General features: G+C 31.3%; 12 protein-coding genes across 12 annotated transcripts; 6 read left to right on the forward strand and 6 right to left on the reverse strand.

Annotated features, from left to right (window-relative positions):
• Positions 1-104: 104 nt before the first annotated feature.
• Positions 105-824, forward strand: CMS1 (Cms1p; the record flags this gene model as incomplete). Its single annotated transcript, XM_011278338.1, has 1 exon — positions 105-824. The coding sequence occupies one exon, from the start codon at positions 105-107 to the stop codon at positions 822-824; it is 720 nt and encodes a 239-aa protein (XP_011276640.1).
• Positions 825-916: 92 nt separating this feature from the next.
• Positions 917-2,473, reverse strand: BN7_931 (uncharacterized protein; the record flags this gene model as incomplete). The annotated part of the gene is made up of 1 exon (XM_011278339.1): positions 917-2,473. The coding sequence occupies one exon, from the start codon at positions 2,471-2,473 to the stop codon at positions 917-919; it is 1,557 nt and encodes a 518-aa protein (XP_011276641.1).
• A 625-nt stretch (positions 2,474-3,098) lies between these two features.
• BN7_932 (FAD-dependent oxidoreductase) lies at positions 3,099-4,112 on the reverse strand (the record flags this gene model as incomplete). The annotated part of the gene is made up of 1 exon (XM_011278340.1): positions 3,099-4,112. One exon carries the CDS (start codon positions 4,110-4,112, stop codon positions 3,099-3,101), a length of 1,014 nt encoding a protein of 337 aa, XP_011276642.1.
• A 346-nt stretch (positions 4,113-4,458) lies between these two features.
• Positions 4,459-6,009, forward strand: AGP2 (General amino acid permease; the record flags this gene model as incomplete). Its single annotated transcript, XM_011278341.1, has 1 exon — positions 4,459-6,009. One exon carries the CDS (start codon positions 4,459-4,461, stop codon positions 6,007-6,009), a length of 1,551 nt encoding a protein of 516 aa, XP_011276643.1.
• Positions 6,010-6,308: 299 nt separating this feature from the next.
• On the reverse strand, positions 6,309-7,070 carry BN7_934 (uncharacterized protein; the record flags this gene model as incomplete). Its single annotated transcript, XM_011278342.1, has 1 exon — positions 6,309-7,070. The coding sequence occupies one exon, from the start codon at positions 7,068-7,070 to the stop codon at positions 6,309-6,311; it is 762 nt and encodes a 253-aa protein (XP_011276644.1).
• A 178-nt stretch (positions 7,071-7,248) lies between these two features.
• BN7_935 (uncharacterized protein) lies at positions 7,249-7,956 on the forward strand (the record flags this gene model as incomplete). The annotated part of the gene is made up of 1 exon (XM_011278343.1): positions 7,249-7,956. One exon carries the CDS (start codon positions 7,249-7,251, stop codon positions 7,954-7,956), a length of 708 nt encoding a protein of 235 aa, XP_011276645.1.
• Positions 7,957-8,287: 331 nt separating this feature from the next.
• Positions 8,288-9,766, reverse strand: BN7_936 (uncharacterized protein; the record flags this gene model as incomplete). The annotated part of the gene is made up of 1 exon (XM_011278344.1): positions 8,288-9,766. The coding sequence occupies one exon, from the start codon at positions 9,764-9,766 to the stop codon at positions 8,288-8,290; it is 1,479 nt and encodes a 492-aa protein (XP_011276646.1).
• A 4,062-nt stretch (positions 9,767-13,828) lies between these two features.
• Positions 13,829-14,218, forward strand: BN7_937 (uncharacterized protein; the record flags this gene model as incomplete). The annotated part of the gene is made up of 1 exon (XM_011278345.1): positions 13,829-14,218. The coding sequence occupies one exon, from the start codon at positions 13,829-13,831 to the stop codon at positions 14,216-14,218; it is 390 nt and encodes a 129-aa protein (XP_011276647.1).
• Positions 14,219-14,835: 617 nt separating this feature from the next.
• On the forward strand, positions 14,836-15,942 carry BN7_938 (uncharacterized protein; the record flags this gene model as incomplete). The annotated part of the gene is made up of 1 exon (XM_011278346.1): positions 14,836-15,942. The coding sequence occupies one exon, from the start codon at positions 14,836-14,838 to the stop codon at positions 15,940-15,942; it is 1,107 nt and encodes a 368-aa protein (XP_011276648.1).
• Positions 15,943-15,986: 44 nt separating this feature from the next.
• On the reverse strand, positions 15,987-17,189 carry BN7_939 (uncharacterized protein; the record flags this gene model as incomplete). Its single annotated transcript, XM_011278347.1, has 1 exon — positions 15,987-17,189. The coding sequence occupies one exon, from the start codon at positions 17,187-17,189 to the stop codon at positions 15,987-15,989; it is 1,203 nt and encodes a 400-aa protein (XP_011276649.1).
• A 258-nt stretch (positions 17,190-17,447) lies between these two features.
• On the forward strand, positions 17,448-18,128 carry BN7_940 (uncharacterized protein; the record flags this gene model as incomplete). The annotated part of the gene is made up of 2 exons (XM_011278348.1): positions 17,448-17,460; positions 17,746-18,128. The coding sequence occupies 2 exons, from the start codon at positions 17,448-17,450 to the stop codon at positions 18,126-18,128; spliced, it is 396 nt and encodes a 131-aa protein (XP_011276650.1).
• Positions 18,129-18,477: 349 nt separating this feature from the next.
• Positions 18,478-21,761, reverse strand: ALA1 (alanine--tRNA ligase; the record flags this gene model as incomplete). Its single annotated transcript, XM_011278349.1, has 2 exons — positions 18,478-21,281; positions 21,749-21,761. 2 exons carry the CDS (start codon positions 21,759-21,761, stop codon positions 18,478-18,480), a joined length of 2,817 nt encoding a protein of 938 aa, XP_011276651.1.
• Positions 21,762-22,017: the final 256 nt, after the last annotated feature.

Raw genomic sequence — 22,017 nt, forward strand, 5'->3', positions numbered from 1 at the left:
TCATCTTTAAAAAAAAAATCTTTCCTCTTTATATCTACATAATTTCTGTACTAATTTAGTTGCATCAAGTTATATTCACCGAGGAATAGACTAGATAATAAGAGATGAGTAACAATCCAGATGATTTAGATGATGGTTTAGACTATCAAGTCGACTCTGAACCAGAAGCTGAAGGGGTTGAAATTAAAGAAGATGAATCTGAAGATGAAATTGTTAAACCTTCAAAAAAAGAAGAAACTGAAAGTAAAGAGAACCAACCAACTGGTAAAAAAAGAAGAAAAACAGACGATAAATACAAAGAAAAGAAAAGAGTCAAGATGGAACAAGATATAAACACAAAAAAGAAAATCCCACAATTAAATTCAACAGATCTTGCTCATCATTTTTCACAATTATTGATTAAATTTAATAAAGATTCAACACATTTAGATTATTTTAAAAAAAGTGATTTTGTTGATGGTTCAAACTATAAAGAAACAAGAAATCTGGATAATTTCAAAGATTTCACTGATAAGTATAACAAAGGTTTAACCATAATATTATCAATAAGTCGAGTAAGGATTGGTGATTTATATAAAGCTTTAGGACCAAAGAGTAAAGCAATGAAAGTTGGAAAAGGATATGAATCCAAAGTTCGTGATGATACAAAATATGTTTTAGGAACAGTTGAAAAAATGTTAAACTTTGATTTTGGATCTCATGAAGTTAAATCACTAATTTTAGATACTACATACCAAGATCAAAAATCTCATTCAATATTGGATGAGCCAAAATTAACAACTTTATTGAAAAAATATGAAGGAAAAAAAATTATTCTTTATTAAAAACTACACTGTATAGAATTAATAGAAACAGCAACAATATTGAATATTCATTCATGTAAACATTATATATTAATCTGAACCAGCAGAGAATATTACAAAGTATACTTATAAAATGGGGAATTATTACCCATTTGATAAAGTTGTTTATCTGAATAATGATCAAATTTACCCAAATCCAAATCCCTTTGTTTCTTTTTGTTCTGATATTTATAATATGTTGCAATAAATGCACAAGCTAATAATCCCATAACTGCAAATCCAATTTCTAAAGCATGACCCATACTATATTTATTTGGTTTATAAAAATTTGAGGAAAAACTACCACCAAAGTTCCCAATACCTAAATGTAATGCCATACCAATAGCTCTTTTCCTAGAATTCATCAATGATGATGCAACCCAACTGACAAGACCTGGGAAACCAGAATATACACCAATTCCAGCAACATAAACACCACCATAAACCAAGTTTGGATAATCAATTTCATTACCAATAAGTGCAAGTGTATATCCAAGAACGACTAAACCTAAAGATCCTGCAATAAATGGTGATCTTAGACCAGCCTTATCCGAAAACCAAGCAACAACAATGGAAATAATTGATGCAGTAATATAGATCGGAACAGTCATTAATTGTGCATGGGAACTTGAATAACCCAATTCTTTAACAACAGATGGTAAAAACAATGCAAATCCATAAGTTGGTGTAATAATTCCATAATATAACAAGACATGGACATAAAGAATCCATTCTTTTAAAGCTGCTTTTAATGCTTGCTTTAAATTAATATCATCATCTTCAGTGAAATTACCGAAATCTGGAGGAAATCTTGAAGATTTTAAAGGTGTTTTAGATTTATTTGAATCATATTTCAATCTATGAATAACAAATGAACGTTCCCTTTCAGTTAAAAAGTTTGCAGTTTCTGGGAAATCATACATCAAGAAGAAAGAAGCAACAGCAACAATAACAGTTAATAGTCCTTCCAAGATGAAAATCCATCTCCATCCTTCATAACCTCCAACACCATCCATTTTAGCAATTGCAAAAGCCAATAAGCCACTAAAAGCACCAGCAGCTGAAGCTGAACCATGTAAAATAGCTTGTCTATACTGCATTTCACCTTTACAATACCACATACTCATTAAATAAGCCAATGTTGGATAAAGCCCTGCTTCAAATAATCCTAAAAGTAATCTTGTAACAAATAACCCACTAAATCCTTGAACAACACCCATCATGGTCATAACAATACCCCATGCAACCATAATTGATCCTAAAAAAATACTTGGACGTCCAATTTTCTTCATCAACATATTTGAAGGAACTTCAAACAAGGCATAAGTTATGAAAAAAATAGTCAAACATAAGTTATATCTTTCAGGTGTTAAGTTTAATGATTCTGGTAAGCCTTCAATTTTTGCATTACCTATATTACCACGATCCAAATAAGCTAAAAGGTATAGGAAAGAAACAATTGGTAACAAACGAATATCAAGTTTTCTTAAAAGTTTAGCTTCATTTATATCACTAAAATCTTCATCATTTGGACTGGTTTCACTTTGTGATGTTGTTGAAGTATTATCATTAGTGTTGATGTTTTCAATAAATTGATCATCAGGTTTATCATCATAAATTATCTTGGACATTTTGTTGATGATATTGAAAAGACACAGTGAAATTAAATTGTTGCTTTAAGCTTCAAATAATATGGTACTGATTAGTTTATTATATACCTATAGCTCTCTTTATTGAATTCATGTCGGATCGACATCGTTTTGGGTTTTGGTCTTCAAACTAGAGCTTGGTGCAATGTGTCATAAAACTCAACACATTGAAACATTTCCACATTTGGTTAATGGAGTCGATATCTGTAAACTTTATTACTATGAATCAACCGGATCGTGAATATATGGATACTGAACTTCATCATTTAATAGTGCTTTTTCCTTCAAACTCATCAATGATCAGACGTAAAAAATATCACAAATGAATAAAAGTTGGAGTATAACGCATCACGCTTATTTAATAAACCAAGAATCCTAATTCACTTGGCCAATGTATTCTTGAATCGTCGCTTATTCTTGAATCTGTGGAGAAGCAAATCAAAGAGGTCTTCGAAGACGTAATGTGTAATATGAATTTAAGTCCTCCATCATTTGCTCGAATTCGTAAAATTCTACTTTCTTGTCGGAAATTTAAAAAGCCGGTGAAATATCCGTGTTAATGCGGAACTTGTAACCCCTCATAAATTACTATAAAAATATTCACAATTCACAATTTTATCCTTTGAGATTCGAAAAGTTTAACAGCTTTAGATGCCATTCCTAAACCTGATTGATATCCATACCCACTTGCACCATAATTATGAATTAAAGTCTGACCATTGTCTCGTTTTTCCAAGTCAATTCTCACCCCTCCATGCCTACTTGGTCTAAGTCCAGCAGCTACTCGAATAATATCTAATGGTTTTTCAAAAATTTCTGGCATATGTTTTCCCATTCTTTGTAAAATATCATCAGTTTCAATTTTAAGAGTATCACCAGTCCAATTACCCTTTTGTAGAAATCCACCCAACACAACTTCTTCAGAATCTGGTCTTGGAATAACATAATTAGCATAATCTTCACCCCATCTCATCTTACTTTGTTTAATATGAGGTGCACGAATTACTACAACTTGACCTCTTGTTGGATAAACTTTTGAATCATCAACACCACCAAGTTTTAAAGAACCTAATCCAGTACAATTGAAAACAGTTTTGATAGAATTTGTATAATAAGCTTCTGAGATATGTGTTAACCTTTTATTGATTGTTTTAACTCCCAATTTTATAAAATGATCTAACAAGTTTGATAGGAAAAGGGGACAGTTGAAATTCCATGCTTTGAAATTGAAACCATATTCAACACCATTTGGTAAAGATTCTAATGGTTCAAAATCAATTAAATAACTTTTCAATGAATCTAATTTAGCTGCACTTGGATGTCTATCAAATAATTCAGTACTTTTCATCATAGCCAAACCTTTACCAGACCCAAGAACTTTATAAATTCTATTCAGATTTGAGTAAGTGAATCTATCACTTTCAAGTGTTTCTGAATCATCTGAAGTTATACATGAAAAATTCCCACCTGCCCATGGTGAAGTATAATTTATTGATTGATCCCCAGGAAAATATTCTGCAATGATTGTGATTTCTTTAGCATCAATTCCCAAGGTATAAACCAGCTCAAAAGTTGTATATAAACCGATGATACCAGCTCCCAAAACAACAATCTTTGGCATTGCGTGTAGATAACTAAAGAATAGCTTCTTTTTGATAATGGTAAAGAATTTCCAGATCTGATAATTGTGTTTTCCTTATCAGCGTTTTTTTTTTCTTTGTTCAAGGTTATGTAACAAATTATATAAGTAAGATTTTTGTTAATATAATTTTAAGTATTAAGAGAAAACCAAGAACTGTGTATGATAGTGTGGATTTTTTTGATAAGGCTATCTACAATTTTATGGGATCCCGTTTCTATGATAAGATAACATCAGTTGTATAAATACATGGGGAGATTTCATTATAGTACCAACAATATGATCTATGATGTAAAAGGGGTTCTTGTTTACATATAGGATTCCAAACATGAAGAGTAACCAATTTACGGTAGAAGATGGTTCAGTAAATTCTGCAGAAGTTGGATCACTAACTGATGTGATACTTCATAAAGATTCAAATGGTGATGTGATTAAAGAAAATGGATTGAAAGCTGGTCTACAAAATAGAATGATTAATTTAATTGCATTATGTGGAATTATAGGACCAGGTATGTTTATTGGTATTGGTAATATGTTGGCAAAAGGTGGTCCTGTTTCAATGATTGTTGGTTTTGGAATTGTCGGTATTTTGGTCATATTTATGATGTTTGCAGTTGGTGAATTGAATTCAATTTATGATGAAAATTTTGCAATCTTGGGGTCAAGATTTATATCTAAAGGTTTTGGTGCAACAATATCACTTTATTATGTTATAATTTGGGTTACAATATTAATTTCTGAATACACATCATTAACTGCAGCTCTTCAAAGTTATACCACTAAAATCCCAATGTATGGTTGGTTTTTAATTTTCTTCACCATTTTCACTTGTTTCCAAACTTTAGAAATAAGTTGGTGGGGTGAAAGTGAATATATCTTGGGAATGTTTAAATTGATTTTCATAACTGGATTTTATCTTTTTGCAATAATTTTTGCAAGTGGTGGTATTCCAAATCATAAACCTGATAATCCTTTTGGGAAATATCCTTTAAATTCAGGGTTTAAAGGTATAGCAAGTTCATTTGTTTATGCTGGAGTTTTTTATGCGGGTGTTGAAGGAATATCCTTATTAACTATGGAATCTAAAAATCCGAGAAAAGCTATTCCAAGTGCTGTTAAAAGTACTGTTTATAGAGTGTTTTATGTTTATATTGGTCTTTCAATTGCCTATGGTATCACAGTGGCATATAATGATCCCATTTTAAATTCAGGTGATGGTGTTTTAAAATCACCAATGATGATTGCATTAACAAATGCCGGTTGGACCAATTCAAAATATTTTGTTACAACTTTTATATGGATAACTTGTTTTAGTTCAATAAATACTGCAATATATTTTGCATCTAGATCCTTATTTGCATGGGCTCAAGAAGGTTATGGTCCTAAAATTTTCACAAAAGTTACTAAAAAAGGTGTACCATATGTTGCAATCCATTTTGTTCATATTTTTAGCTTTTTAGCTATATTGTCATATAGTTCAGGCTCACGTGTTGCTTATACATATATAATATCAGTTACTGGAGTGGCAACTTTCATTGTTTGGGTTTGTATTTGTGGGGTTCATTTAAGATTTAGATACGCTTGGATTAAAAGGAATTTACCATTGGATAATATTCCATATTTGGCACCATGTTTCCCATATGGAAGTTATTTTGGTGCTGGGTTGGGAATTGTTTTAGTTCTGGTTCAAGGATGGACATGTTTTGTCCCATTTGATTACAAATCGTTTATTGATGGCTACATCATGTTGCCATTATTCTTTATTATATGGGGCTGTTATGATTACTTTTATTTTAAAAAAGGGTTATTGAAAGTCAATGAGATTGATTTTGAATCAACAAGGTTAGAATTGACTGAAGATGTTGATAAGTTATTATGATGTTTTGTATATATATATAACAGTAAATGATACACAATTAAGGTATTTACAGAAACTCATATATACTTGTAATGTAGTATTTCGATAGTGTAAGGCTTCAAGCTATATAATAATTGAAATTGAACTTTCAATTGTTTCGATGTTCTTTCCTTTTTGCACAATGTAATGTGTCTATTCTTTAGATATATATTGAAGTTCAAGAATTGCTTTCGATATCGTTTTTTTTTTTTGAAATCATCTTCATTGATCTAAAAAATGTCTGATATTAGAAATAATTTCCATTGTATGTATTTAAATGTCTATTGAGATCTTCCAAATGGGTGACCTTTTTTTGTTCCAAACAAGGGTCCACTTACACCACCTGTTGCAATAGATGGATAAGTCACAGGACCTTCAACTTTAAAACGATTTCCAGAATGTAAATTATTGAAACTGCTGTGATTAGATCTATTGACCTCTTCATCATCACTACTTTCTGGAAATTCAAGCTCACTACTTTCATTATCACTTTCATCGTCACTTTCATTAGCTAGCATTCTGGGTATAAATTCATTGCAAAACGCTGGAACGCAAAGAGCTTTGACCATATCTTTATTCTCAAGATGCCTATCTGAATCACAACATTCATTTGTACACCCAGATAAATATGATCTATTTCTTGCATCAACTTCATTGAATTTACCAGCCAAATAACTAATTAAAACTTGATATTTACCGAAAATATGAGATTGATAATATCTTTCACTTGCTGGAAATGGTTCATTAGCTAAATATTTTGACCATTTAACATGAACAGAAACAGCACCGACATAGATCACCGAACGAACAAAAAACATAAAATCATCACCAGTGCCAAGATCAATTACACTGATAGGATATTCTGGTTTGGTATCATAATATTTTGTTATACTTCTTTCATCACGAAGTTCTCGTATGACTTTGGCCTTTTTTGCACGCATATTGAATGTTCCAATATAGAAGAAAACATCCATCTTGGTATTTAGTATCTTATCAGTTGCATTCTTAGCTTCATCCTCTAGATTATAAACATTTAAATTCATTGTTGGTTCTTTTGATTTTGATATAGTGATTGTACGTGGTCGTAGAAGAATTAATCAAAAATCAATTGTAGATTTTTTTAAGAAGATGAAAAAAAAAACCAAAACCAAAAACAAAAACAATAAAAGTCAAATCAACATACATTTTCTATTCAATCAGAAATCATCACGACATCACAACATGGGCTTGCTATTCAATAGACTAGAGGTGGTACATCATATGGCTACTCTCTTCCATAGGGTGATTGGATTTTCTCCTACTGACACCACAAAGAGTGAATATTGTGCAATCACCAACTTTTCACAAGATTTACAAATTATTACATTAAAGTTACATCAAGATGAATATACTGTTATCTATAAATCTAAACATCCAGAAGAGACCATTGATTTCAAATACAACGATTTTTTCAAACATGTTGTTCTTCCAATTGATACCAAAGATGTTGATTCAATGTATGTAAATTATAAAGGTGATTATAGTAAAACATTTCTTGCACATTTATATGGCAGGTTGGGATTTAATTCTGATGAAGGTTTAATATCAGATGCTATAATTCCTAAAGTTCAAAAATTTCTTGATGAAAAATTCTTTCCACAGGCCAATGCATATCGTCAAAGGGGTATTAAACCAAGAATGAATGATAAGGATTTAGATTTTTTTGTTCAAACTTATGTTAGACCAAGAATTTGTAATGAAGTTATGTTTCCAAAAAATATAAGAGGTTCATTTGTTAGAGTTGAGGTTAATAATCAAAAGAGGGAAGAGAATAGAAGAAAAAAAAATGCAATAATAGAACGAAAGAAAAGAGAAAAAGAAGCACTAAAGAGAGATACTATCGGTCTTGATGATTATTACCCGTTATGGAATCCCAAACCACTTTCTTAGGCTGAATTTGGCGTTTTTCAATTGAATTAATGGCTGATATAGATGTATGATGTCAATAGAATTTGTTAATGTATGGATTATTTATTAATTACTTTTCTATATTTATACCTACCAGATATAACGGATTCAAATTAATTGAGACTCATGGAGAATGATCGATAGATCTAATGTCTACTTATGGGGGTTCAGTTTTAAAAATTTGGCAAAAGTGATAACGTTTGTATTATTCGGTTTGATGTTATTTTGTATTACATGGTCACAAATGGTATTTTAAAATAGTAAAATGCATTTATATAAATAAATAAATATTCTATTTAATCTTGTATTCAATTTAACCCCACGATAATCCCACATCTGCTTGATTTTGCCATTTCGCAACAATAGCCTCTTTCTTATCTCTCCATTGAAGAACTTGTTCTTGTGTTACTACAGGAAATTTTCTTCCGTGTTCGCCTATTGCTTCAACACCACCACCCAAATCTGTAAGATCTTGCAAATATTTCACAACGTTTTCAGATCCAATAGCATGGAATCTTCTATTGATACCAATATTTTTCTCTCTATCTTTAACCCATTGATATTGTTGTTCTTTTGATGGTAAATCAATTTTCCCAGATAAGAATCGTGAAACAAGTATCGATTGATATTCAAACGCTCTAAAACTTAAAGCACCAACAGGAACACCCAGGGTTGAAATTAAAGGATCTGGAATATGAAATGTATGTTGGAAATTTTCTGGTAATCTAACACCCTTTTCACTAAAGTTTGGCCATAAATGTCTTAAAAATGGATAAGAATAATCATAACCAGTACCATAAATGACAAAATCAGGATTTTCTAAAATAGTACCATCAGAAAAAACAACGTTAAAGCCATTTTCAGTAATTTCATATTTTGTAATGATAGGCTTAATGGTGGTTTTCAAATCAATATTGATTTTTCTAACGGCTGAGTTTTCCTCATGGTCTCTTTCTGAACGGTAAACCTCATTGGAAAATTTCGATAATAAAAAGGCAATATCCAACGCTGAAGCCGAGGCACCAACCACCAAAGTTCTCTTTCCTGTGTATCTTTCTGGATCTCTAAACTGTTTAGCATATTCAATTCTTTCAGGAAACTTTTCTAAAACATCATTAAGACCTTCAACAAAAGGAATATGAGGAACATGATAATGACCTGTTGCTAGAATAACCGCATCGAATGATTCTTTCCACCAGAGGTCAACAAATTTACCCTCTGCATCCTTAACATCAGTTTCTTGTCTTAGTGTTAAGATAAATGGATTTTGAAGATTAGAATAATCTTTATCAATTCTCTCTAGAGTTGTTCTCAATGTGACATGTTCAATATTTGGTTGAATATAATCATGTATATATTGAGCCACATAACGTCTTGTAGTAAAAGGCTCATCAACAGGTTTTTTATCATCTGGCCAGTTTGGATTGTCTGAAAATGTCATGAAATGTTCAGGTACATTAGTTTTAATATTTTCATAAGCTGGTGTATTGATAAATCTTGCCTTATTACTTCTTGAAACACTAAGTTTTTCACCATTATCTTTTAAATTTTCTGGAATTTCCAGCTGTGGATCATTTTCAGTTTCATTAGAACCAGAGGCAACTTTGATAAAATCAGGGGTTTCATCTAAATGCCAAACTCCACCAAATGAGTTTTTTCTTTCAAATACTTTAATTTTTTCAAAAGCTTCTTCCTTTTTCAATACATCAACCGCGACTGCACCTGAAGCACCAGCACCGATGATTGCAACACTGTTTACCTTCTTAGTTACTGATACTTTGTCAACAGTCATTGTGATAAGATTCTATAACAGTTGAAGAATGTTTTCGACCTCTTTTCTTGTGACTTTGCTTATTTATATGTACAAAAAAATATGTGGATACTGTGGGTATTAATGATTGTTTTGTTATCGACTACAATACCCCTTTAGGAAGTTGGTAGTTGTGTACCGTTGGTACTTGTATGTTGAATAAGATGCAGTAAAGTAAGTTCAAAAGATTTACAATTATTATGCTGTAGATAAGTGCTTTGCTTTTTTCAACAAACTTTTGATTGTATGAATATTCTAATTAGGTTGGAAGGGTAGCCATCGTTATACGATGTGAAAGGTAGACATTCCTGAAATGCATTGATAGGATCAATGGATACTGTTAGAGCTGAGTAATATTAACTAATAATAAAATAGAATGGGTGGAGAGCTTAGTATTTTCATGATTGATATTGTATTTGGTTGAAGCTGAAAGTACTATGGATAATAATATTAACCATAGACCTAACTGATTCAGTTTCCTTGTGAACAACCAGATAATTGGGGATTTATTTAGAGAATTCTCAATAGTTATAGTAACATTTGAAGTAACTGATGTTAGATAAGATAAGTGGTTTCTTGGAGTGTTTGAGTACTCGACTTGGTATCAGTATCAAATATGAATTTAATAAAGCTCAAAAAGCAAAATGATTATCCAAAGCAGATTAATCTGAATAATGGGTAGTATAGTTGGATATCATCTGTCTGGTGCATGCATTCAATAGAAGTCTAAGACTATTGACCTTAATTCCTTGATTTATTGTGAAGCATCATGAGGAATTTGATGCTGTAATAACTGCAAATGGACATTATAGTGTTCCATTTATCCTATTACTTTAAAGTTTGAATCAACATATTCAATTACATCCAAATATCCTTACACAGTGAAGAAATTGAAGACTTTGATCAATTTGCAAATTTATAAAGACGTCTTGATAATCGGATCTCATTCGAGCCCTGTTGACATTATCAAATTTGATTGGATTTTCTAAATCAATCACTGTATCTGGAAAAATCGACGTTAAAACTACGTCATGTGAAGGAATTGAATTAATTTTTGAACAACCTGAATTAATAATGAAGCCCAAGATTAAGAAACTCGATGGATCTAGTACTGTGAGTTTTATTGATGATTCAATTGGTGTTCATGATAAAATCATATTTGCAATTGGGAATTGGGAATCATTTTCATCCAGCTTTCGTTGAAAATCAAAACTTAAGTGAGCAAGGTCAAATCATTGATGAAAACCTAAAATCTAGTCTTTATATTAAAAATCTTTATACATCTATATGCATTTTTTGTGTATGATCCGACATTTACCACTATATTGGTATTCAATAGCTTTTCGCTACAATAGAATCTCAAGCTGCAGCTACAGCTCGTGCTTGGCCAAATATTAGCGTGAAATTACCAAGCAAAAGATTTCAGTTTGAATGGCTTATAAAGCTGCAAAGAAATGGACTAGCAGGTGTCGTTTCCCCTACAGCAAGAGCAAATCTGGATTTATGTATTAAGTTAGCACACCCCAGACACCCAGACACCCAGTGCAATATGAAGACCAGTATTTCACCAGTTCATAGTTAGCCTAATCTTGCATAAACTGTTTAGAAATATATGTTATACTACAAGCCAATGGCCATTTCAAAATGCTTCGAATGCGTTTGAAGTTGTTGAAAGCGTTAAATCTCACAAATGGTGATTTTTGTGAGGACCATTGAAGGTTATATGCTTTTCGTCAGCGTTTCGAAAAAGTAAGTGCCAGGAACACACGACGGAGCAAAATATGAAACTACTTGTATGCACTAATACTAGATCTGAATCTGAATTGAATGGTATATAGAAGTGCTTGTCTTTTTTATTAAGTAAATTCAAAATATATCATCAAAATTTAATCAACTATTATCGAATTTCGGCTAATTTTGTGAACTTTAAGCCAACAAAGATAGCCAGTCTGACACTTTTGAGCTTCAAACAACTTTATATCCACTTTCAAACTGTGTTAAATACGTACTGTATTACTCATTGGCTACTTGATTTTCGTTTTTGTTATGTAGTGCCAAAAAATATGATGTTATTGTTTAAACTCCATAACAGTCCCTTTGAAACATTTAAATTGGATCCAGTTTTGTAAAAGACCTTTATTAAACATGAGAAGTATAATTAATTCGGTGCAGAACAATAGGTTAGATATAGATAAGCTTTGTTGAATGATGTTTTCTTATAAAATTCACCAAACGTACTATACCTTAAGTAAAAGTAAGGTAGAGTTATAAGTGATGACCAAATTGAATTTTTTTATGCTAAAGATTGTTCAAACACTACATTGTCTGAATAAATGAGACGATTTACAATGGAAAACATACCGTTGAATTATTGAAACTGGTTAGCGTTGTCTATATAGCCTAATATTTGAAGTGGTGAATAACTCGCAAATAATTTAGTTCAAAATTTGTAAATTAGGCATGTTTTATAAGCGATTCAACGCAAAAGGCATCTATAAATGGCTTTAAAAACGGCCCAATATCTGCCTAGAGCTACTTGCTTTACGATAAAGTCATTGGTTCCTTCAAAATGGCTTACAATTCTGTTAACATGGGTATTACTCGAATGTTTAGAGCCCATATATCATAAAGTAATTGCCCGATTTTGAAAATTCAAAAAGTATCCAATACTTTACAAGCCGTGTTGATGTAATTAAGACGCTTTCCAGTTGATTTATCTTTACCTACTGGATAAATAATCTGGAATTTCGACATTTTTTCAAAAATTTAGGTTTTGCTTATTTAAAGCAAAATAACTGACTGTCATTGGTCATATTATGATCATTACAGAAAATCAAAGGCGCGAAAGTTTACTATTTGGTATCCCTAGTGTGATATCATAATTTAATATCCCACAATTCAGCAATTTGTAAATTTAGTATACTAGACACAACACATTATATTCAACATAAAATCACAATGTTTTTGCTTCAGCCACTGTGAAACACCTGTTTAATTGTATGTGCCAACTCTCAGCTTCTGAGTGCCTCTACTTCTTGATATATAAAAATCAAAATTGTCAATATTGTCAAAATTGATGATCAAAAAAGTGCCTACAAAACTAATTCTTTTGAGTTTTATAGTAATATTGAGCTTATTTGACCGTCATGCAATGTTTGTTTTAGTAGGATAACAACATTTAAGATGATATAATATATCATTATTATAACGGGTTTAAGCCCCAAATTAGGAAGTCACATCCGACTAACAAAACTAATACTCAACATAAGCGTCCAAATAGGGCAGATGAGAGTTTCCAGATATTGCCCACGTCCCACTAACCATGATGAATTCTAGTTTGACCACTTAATGTGAGGTTTTGAAAGATTTATTCACATATATATTACCTTTTTTAGTACTTTTAGATTACATATAACTCTTTCAAAAGGCATCATTTCCTGTCGTATTCACTCCCCATATAGTTTAGAATGCACCAAAATATATGGCTAAAGATAGAAAATGCAGCTTTAAAAGTCAGAAGATAAGTGAAAAATCGAAATTTGATTATACAATATTAGATACTGCAGTAGATGCTGAATATTTACAAAAGGCAGACGAACATCTTTCTCACAATTTCAAACCAGAAATATTATTACCCAAGGTGGTATATAAGTATGATAAAATAATTCATATTATGGAAAATATTATTAAGAATCCGAATTCAAGACTCAGGAGATATATATCACGAGTAATGATTGATGTTTGTATTCTCAAAGGATTCATAGAATTGATAACCAGTGACAAATCTTTAGTTAAACAAAAGCTAAAGAGTATAGTTAAGACAAACAAAGATAGAGATCTTTTGATATCACACCAAAAATCAAACAATATAGAAATAAGCATGTCATATAAATTAATGTGCGAAAAACATACATTGCCAACGTTTCACCATTTATTACTGAAACTTATGCCACACCGAAAAATTTTACTGTCAACATTAGTCCATATTGGTGTGAATTTGCTCAAGTTGGAGCGCAATACCATTTCTACTACAATAAGAGAAGAATGTCTTTATCAAATCAGAGGACACATGAGGGAGTTAAAAGATTGGATCCGTTTAACATGTGGAATAAGAGAACCCTACTTCTTTCTAGAAGCAAAACTGTCGAAGAAGAGGAAAAAGTGATAAAAGAACATGCTAATCATTTACAGCGATGCGTCATATTAGAGAATAAAACATTTGTTACAAAACAAACCGTTGAAACATTATTGGGTGATTTAGTAGATTTAATGGGTTCAAATTCAGTTTGTAATGATTTTGAATGTTCTCTTTTGTTGAGTGGTCTTTTGGATTATGGAAATGGATTTGAGAATCCTGAAAGACCATCATCAGAAGATCTTGGGATATTGAAACCTACATTTATCTTAATTAACAAACCCAAATCCAATATTTGATACTTTTGATGCTTTCATAGGCAAAAATTAAACCCATAATTAATGACTGGTAATGAGAATTTGTATAGGAAAAATATCAATTATATATCCGACAATGTCCGAGCAGTGAATACTTCAAATATTGGTAAATGATTACTAAGCTGTAACGTTGTGTTTATGTCATCCAGTTTATAAAAACATCCGTTTGTGCTTAAATATTCTTCAAGTTTATCTCAAAATATACCAGAATTATGGAGCCATGATTCCTGGTTCTCCTCTCTTTTATTGAAAGACTTTGTTCAGCAATTCACTCATAGATCTGGATGACAGGTAGTAGGTCCGCTTAAAATTCCGCTCGTTATTCTTCAGCCGTTTGGCACTTCTTTTGGTGTCAATTTTTCAATGTACCCTTCTCCAGATCTAGTAGAAACTTCTCGGTAAATAGGAATCACAGGGTGTATACGCTGAGAAGGATCCAAAGTATCAGAGGGTCTTTAATGGAGCTATTGTATTTATGATGAATATAAATATCACTATTTCGAAGAAAAATGTGGGAAATTGTTGTTGTTGTGTATGAGCTGTGTTTTTAGATAATCGGATTTTGGCTATTTGGTCGTTGAGATTTCAAATTTTCCAACATGACGCAAGATGAACCTACACAATTTTATGAAAGATCAAGAATTTGTCATTTAAGACATGATGGTGTGTCAAATCATGAGTACACAAGATACAAACCAGCTGAAACTATATTTGCTAAAGGTGGGTTGAATCAGGTTTCAACTACAAAACATATTGGTAATTTACCCCTTGAGATTATAGACTTGATAAGAATATTTGTGAATGAAGATGATCCAAAATCAAACTTGAAATATTTCACGGTGTGCAAAAGCTTTTACTTCATCTTCAGGAAAGCATTATATGAAAGTATCAATATCATAGTTGGACATGAAGGTGTCCATTTTGAACTTAGACCAAAGGAAAAATTGAATAAAACAATGGGTGATTCATTACATATAAATTATAATCAAAGAACTTTGGTCACAAATTTATCAAAAGGGTTACAATTTTTGAAATTAATTGAATCAAGAGAGGACCTCAGATCATTAGTTGAGAATTTACATATTGGTGGATTAAACATGAACATTCATAGTGATTATTTATCCAGTTCCATCAGACAAAAAATGACTAGTGAAAGATTCAATCCCAATAAGGAAAAAAAAGCTACAATATTCCAATCTGAGGTTCATAAGTTCATCCTATTGAGGAAAAATGTCAAATGTTTCCTATCAGAACTAATTAGTCAAACTACACAGAATTTTCACACTTATCGAAACTTCATACCCAATATAAAGACATATACCAACAACAAGAGAAACTTTTATACCAAAGAAGAAGTTTTAAGTTCACTTATGGATCCAGAATCTTCAAAATACCAGTGCGTTGACAGGCTAAGAGTTCCATCTATGCTTTTTCAACCTTATAAAGGGTTTGATTATGATCTTCATGATTCGATGATCTTTTTGGAATTTTTGAATCACGCTCTTTATGTGATCACGAAGCTTCCTTTTAAATCATCCTCTTTGTCAGTTTTGAACTATGCCAATAAACAACTTGAATCATATTATGGTGGGAAAAGTGATTCTTTTGATCATAGTATTGCTTTTTTAACATTTAATTTTTATTTCATATGTCCTGAGACTTCAAGCAATATAAAAGAATTTCAAAAGACATTTAATACATTCTGATTCTACTCTAAAATCATATGCAAACCCCTGAATAGAATTATATTTCAATTAGTCTTTGGTTTATTTATAACTATAAAAGTTGGTTTGAGCTTGAAGAAGTCTTCACCAAAAAACTCAGGCCCTCGCTCACTTTTAATAAAAGAATTTGATAAAATACCATTTATTGTATATGAACAATCAAAGTTTTGTGATGAACCTATAACATCCAATAAATCATTCAAAAGTTCAGTAACAATGTTTTTACTTATGAAAGTTCTTTTCCTGAATATAATTGCAGCTTTAGCACTAAATACTTCTCTTGTGATCAACTCTTTAGATTTTTCAGAATCTATTTGATCTTGTTTAATAGATTCCATTTTATCTTCCCAGCATTCATAAGCATTGAACTGCTTTACCTTTTCGATTGTTCGAAGCTTCATGAAATTCTTCCTTCTGTGATTATAATGGAAATTGTATAGAACACCAAGTAAAACAAATTCTTTGGCATAGGAATTTATAGCTATGGATTGGATACCCACTTGGTTCGGACGTTCAAATATCTCATGAGTAACTTCTCTTTCTGTCTCCGTTTCAATCTCTTTTGGATTAAGATGAAGCATAAAGATGTTTTTCTTATGAATTTTCTTTAAACTTTTTAATTTTTTATAAACTGGAGACTCTTCATTGCTTATAAGATGAGGAAAACCATCAAATATTGATATATCAACATATAATTTTTTGATATATTTCTTAAACTTTGAATGTGGATTGGCAATTGTATTTTGTAAAATATGCTGTATCTGTCCGTATCTGTATATAGATTTTGGCATAAAATCTAGCGAATCATTATGATACTCTGAAAGATTATTCCCCTTATTTAAACGATCAAAATTAACATCGGTATCTAATGCTTCATAATCAAAATTCGCACAGTTCAATATTCTATCTTTTATTGTTGTTTTTTTATCTCTATAAGTATCAAGGATATTGTTGTATCCAAAGTCCCAAAAAGTTATGGCAACATTCCTTACCTTCAATGTTTTTGATAATACTAGAAAAATATGAATATTTTGATAATAATATGGGACAAACATGTCGCACAAATGCTTATTTGTCAACATGAGATTGTATGGACTTACATATCGTGCTATTTCATATAATATCTCTCTTGGAAGATCATCTAACTTGATGGAATTATCATATTGTGAGATTAGCTTATTGTATATCAGATTAAAATCTGTCTTAAAATGAGCAAAGGTATTGGACATTTTTGGAACCTCGATAAAGGTATATTGATATAATGGGAGCAATTATAATACAAGAAAGGGAGTTTCAGACCATTTTATAACTGAGAAGCTAGGTGTAAGTATAGTATGCGCTATTTCTTAGAATAAAACCTCTCATTATAATCCGAATGCTTTTAACGGAAATTGGATCAATAATAAGAGAAGATCACGTTGTATTATTGCTTCATTAATTTCATTAATGCACAAATGATATTGTTGATTATACACTGGCTCGTTGAAATGTTCGAAAAGTGTATTCTTATATGGGAAAACCGTAATATTGGAATTTGAAGATATAATGAATTAGCCGCCGATATATAAATTTAAATAGAAAACAAATAGACAATCTTAAACCTTTTCTATCACCTACTTGATATAACGGGACACTTCTTAAATAAATTGATTCAGCTTTGTTATGGTTGGTTTGACACAGAGACAGGTCGAAGACATTCTGTGTGGGTATTCCAGACTGCATCAACACCATAAATTTAATCACTAACATTGTTCAAAGCCGTCTACTTCATCAACAAATACCCAGGCGTTACCTACCAGAAGAGGATAGAATATAGTGATTCAGCTACAGAGTTATTTGAAGAAGATGAAGCAGCTTTAAGACAAAAATGTAGATTCATAGAGAATCAAACAATGGCACATATATACATAAAGTTATGTATAAACACCTTTCAAAGAGATCATCAACCCCAACCTCAAAACAACGGATCAGATATACAAACATCAGACAACCATTCAAATGAAAAAGAGAATGGTAAATCAGTGGGTAATGATATTGGAAAGGGTAAAAAGAAGACTGATAAAATAGTTTTATTGATTCCTAATGAGGTTGATGAAGATGAAAATTCAACATTGGTAGTTCATGTAGAGGTTAAAAAAGAAGATTTCCTTAAAAAACAGGAGTTGTAGGTGGTTTATAGGTGGAAATAAAAGTTACCAATATAGTTTCAACTTTCATACGTAGTATGAGAGATATATCATAGATATATATATAAAAATTGAAAATAGATATAATTTTGCACAATAAAACACAATTATACAAAGCTAAAGTTCCCATATTCCAATATACATTACAAAACATCTACATTCATGATTATAACAACAATTTATTCATTTAGAGCGATTAATATATAGTAAAAGTACATAGGTATAATGATTAATGGAAGCGATCTAATGCAATAAAAGTCCAAAGTATAATTGGACAAAATATCTTGTAATAAATGGAGATAAATAGCTTTAGTGATGGATATTAGCATAATTAGATGTTCAGTTTTTCAGCTAATAATTTTTGAATATCAGCAACAGCTGAATCAACACCTGAAACTTTATCACCCATACCTTGACTGACATTACCTTTACCACCAGCTTTACCACCAATGTGTTTAGTAGCTTGTTCAGCAACTTCTTTGGCAACAATACCTTTAGCAATAGCTTCATCTGAGATATAACAACCATGAGCAACTTTATCTTCATTACCAGTGAAAACGTATAATGATTTACCAGTTAATTTAGATTTAACATAGTTGATAGCTTCAGTAATAGCTTTAGCATTTGAACCAATATCAACATGAGTAACAAAGAATTCAGATTTTTCATTAGATTGGAAATATTCTTTAACAGCATCTAAAGTTTTCTTACTTTCAGCTTTTTGACGTGTTTTCAGTTCATCTTTAACACTCTTATCAATAGCAGCAAATTTATTTTTCAATTCATTTTTAGTTAAGATTGAAATGTTTAATTGACCTAATTTAACACCTAATTCTTTTAATTTTTTTTCTTTTAATGGACTGAATTCCAGTTTACCAGCATTTATCAGTTCATGTTCAAATTCTTGTGCAATTCTTTGAACTTCATGAGCTTCAGTACCAGTAACAGCAATAATACGTCTAATACCTTTAGCAATACCTGATTCTTCAACGATGACGAAATCTTTGATATCACTTGTTTTAGCAACATGAGTACCACCACAGAATTCAATTGAAGCACCGTGCCATTTTGGATTTTGTGGATCATTTAATAAATCTTCAACTGGTTGACCAATAGAAACAACTCTAACTGGATCTGGATAAGTTTCACCGAAAACAGCTCTAACAGCGTAAATACCTTTAGCAACATCTAAAGCAACTTCTTTTGAATAAACAACTTGTGATTTTTTAATTTCTTCATTTGAAATTTGTTCAACTTTAGCAACTTGATCTAAAGTTAAACCTTGTTTATTTGAGAAATCAAATCTTAATTTTTCTTGTGCAACTAATGAACCTTTTTGGTTAACTTCATCACCTAACACTTCTCTTAAGGCAAGATTTAAGATATGTGTAGCAGTGTGGTTGTTTCTGATTGGCCAACGACGTAATTCATCATAACCAGCAATAACTTTGTCATTAATTTTCAGTTGACCTTCAGCTAATCTACCAGTATGGAAAACATAACCAGCATATTGTTGAGTGTTTTCAACGTTAAATTCTGATGAACCATCAATGACAATTTTACCAGTATCATATTCTTGACCACCTTGTTCAGCGTAGAATGGAGTTTTATCCAAGATAATACCGTATTGTTTAGTGATATCGGTAATTTCTTCAACAAAATCTTTACCATCATAAATAGCTAAAATTTTAGCTTCAATGTTTTCAAAACCGAATTTTGATGAATCATCAGTTTTTGGTAAAGCGTCTTCACTTAATTTGCCTAAAGCATGAACATCTAATTTAATTAATTCAACACCTTTTGATTTACCACCAGCTTTTGAAGCTTCATAACTTTCAATTCTAGCTTTTTCAAAACCTTCATTATCAATTTTCAAACCAGCTTCTTCAGCCATTAAAGTGGTTAAATCAACTGGGAAACCATAAGTATCATATAATCTCCAAACATCTTTACCATTCAAAGTTTTATCAGATTTTGAAGCAGCAGTAGCATATTGTTGGAATAATTTTTCACCACGATCTAAAGTTTTGGAGAATGAAGCTTCTTCTTCATCTAAAATTTCAAAAATGGTTGATGGATCTTTTGTTAATTCTGGGAAAATATCTTTAACTTGATCAATTAAAGTTGGTGAAAGTTGAGAAAAGAAGTTACCAATTGGATAATTGAAATATTTACGTGCATAACGAGCACCTCTTCTCAAAATTCTACGTAAAACATAACCTCTACCTTCATTGTTTGGAACACCACCATCAGCGATAGCAAAAGTTAAAGTACGGACATGATCAGCTAAAACTCTGTAAGCAGTATCAATACCATCAACATCTTCATCACCAAATTTACCAGTGTATTCACGAGCACCAGTGATTTCTTGAATTTTTTTGAATAAAGGTTGGAAAACATCAGTATCATAATTTGAATAAACATTTTGTAAAATAGAAACTAATCTTTCAAAACCTAAACCAGTATCAATATGTTTTGATGGTAATGGTTTCAGAGAACGGTCAGCTTCTCTATTGAATTGCATGAAAACGTTATTCCAGATTTCTAAAACATTTGGATCATCTTCATTAACTAAATGAGCAGCATTTCTACCACCAATTCTATCATAATGAACTTCTGAACAAGGACCACAAGGACCTTGATCACCCATTTCCCAAAAGTTATCTTTGACTGAACCTGGTAAGATATGGTCATCAGCAACACCGACATCTTTCCATAATTGTTTAGCTTCTAAATCTGGTTCTAAACCACTAGCTTCATCACCACCGAAATAAGTGACATATAATCTATCAGCTGGTAGACCATAAACTTTAGTTAATAATTCCCAAGAATATTGGATAGCTTCTTTTTTGAAATAATCACCAAATGACCAATTACCCAACATTTCGAAAAAAGTATGATGATAAGAATCTCTACCAACATCTTCTAAATCATTATGTTTACCACCAGCTCTAATACATTTTTGTGAATTGACAGCTCTTTTCAAGTTGTGGAAATCAGAAGATGGATCCACAGTACCTAAAAAGATTGGTTTATATTGATTCATACCAGCATTGGCGAATAATAAAGTTGGATCATCATATGGAACAACAGATGACGAAGGAACAAAAGTATGTCCCCTTTCTTTAAAATAATCTAAAAAGGTATTACGGACCTTTGTGTCATTGTTAGTATCATGTTTCCCATTGTACTATCATTGAAGTGCTTAACCCAACCTCAGAAAGTTTGAATGGCAAAAACCATCCCTAATATCACCAAACTTGTGTCAAAAAACTATATGAAATGGATTAAGCGCCATCAACAAAATGTTAAATTTAAACATACCTTTTGAGCGGTCCATTCATTTTGAGAAGTCATCTTGCGTATTCCCCAATTGTTCAGTCCTCTATTGAAATTTCGTATCAAACTCAAACAATTATTGGCTTTGAAGAATGAAGGAATTGACATAAATTTATTTAAAACTTTGATATTAATTTGATTTTTTAAGATCTTTCAATTTTTTTGTTGATGAATCGATGGCCAAAAAAAAAATACACGCACGTATAAAAATGACAGAAATAAGGAAAATTTCGCGACTTCCCGCGAATATCATATAAAGTTACTGGATGGCTTCATGGATTTTAATACTGATTCCTGATTCCTGAATCAAAGGTAAAAGCATCTCATTACATTAGACCAGGCTGAATAAATTAAGTTTGACCATATAGAAATATAGCGTGAATATAGTGATACCATTGATGAAACTGATCTTACGTGAGTTACTCAGAATCTGGTAAATTATGATTGAAATTGATATAAGGATATCTCAATCAATGAGTTAAATATATGAGTTGGCTGATCCACGTTTGAAAGAATCTTTCCAGGTGAGTTT

Source organism: Wickerhamomyces ciferrii, contig 00020 (assembly GCF_000313485.1).
Source record: "Wickerhamomyces ciferrii WGS project CAIF00000000 data, strain NRRL Y-1031 F-60-10, contig 00020, whole genome shotgun sequence".
Classification (NCBI taxonomy): domain Eukaryota; kingdom Fungi; phylum Ascomycota; class Saccharomycetes; order Phaffomycetales; family Wickerhamomycetaceae; genus Hansenula; species Hansenula ciferrii.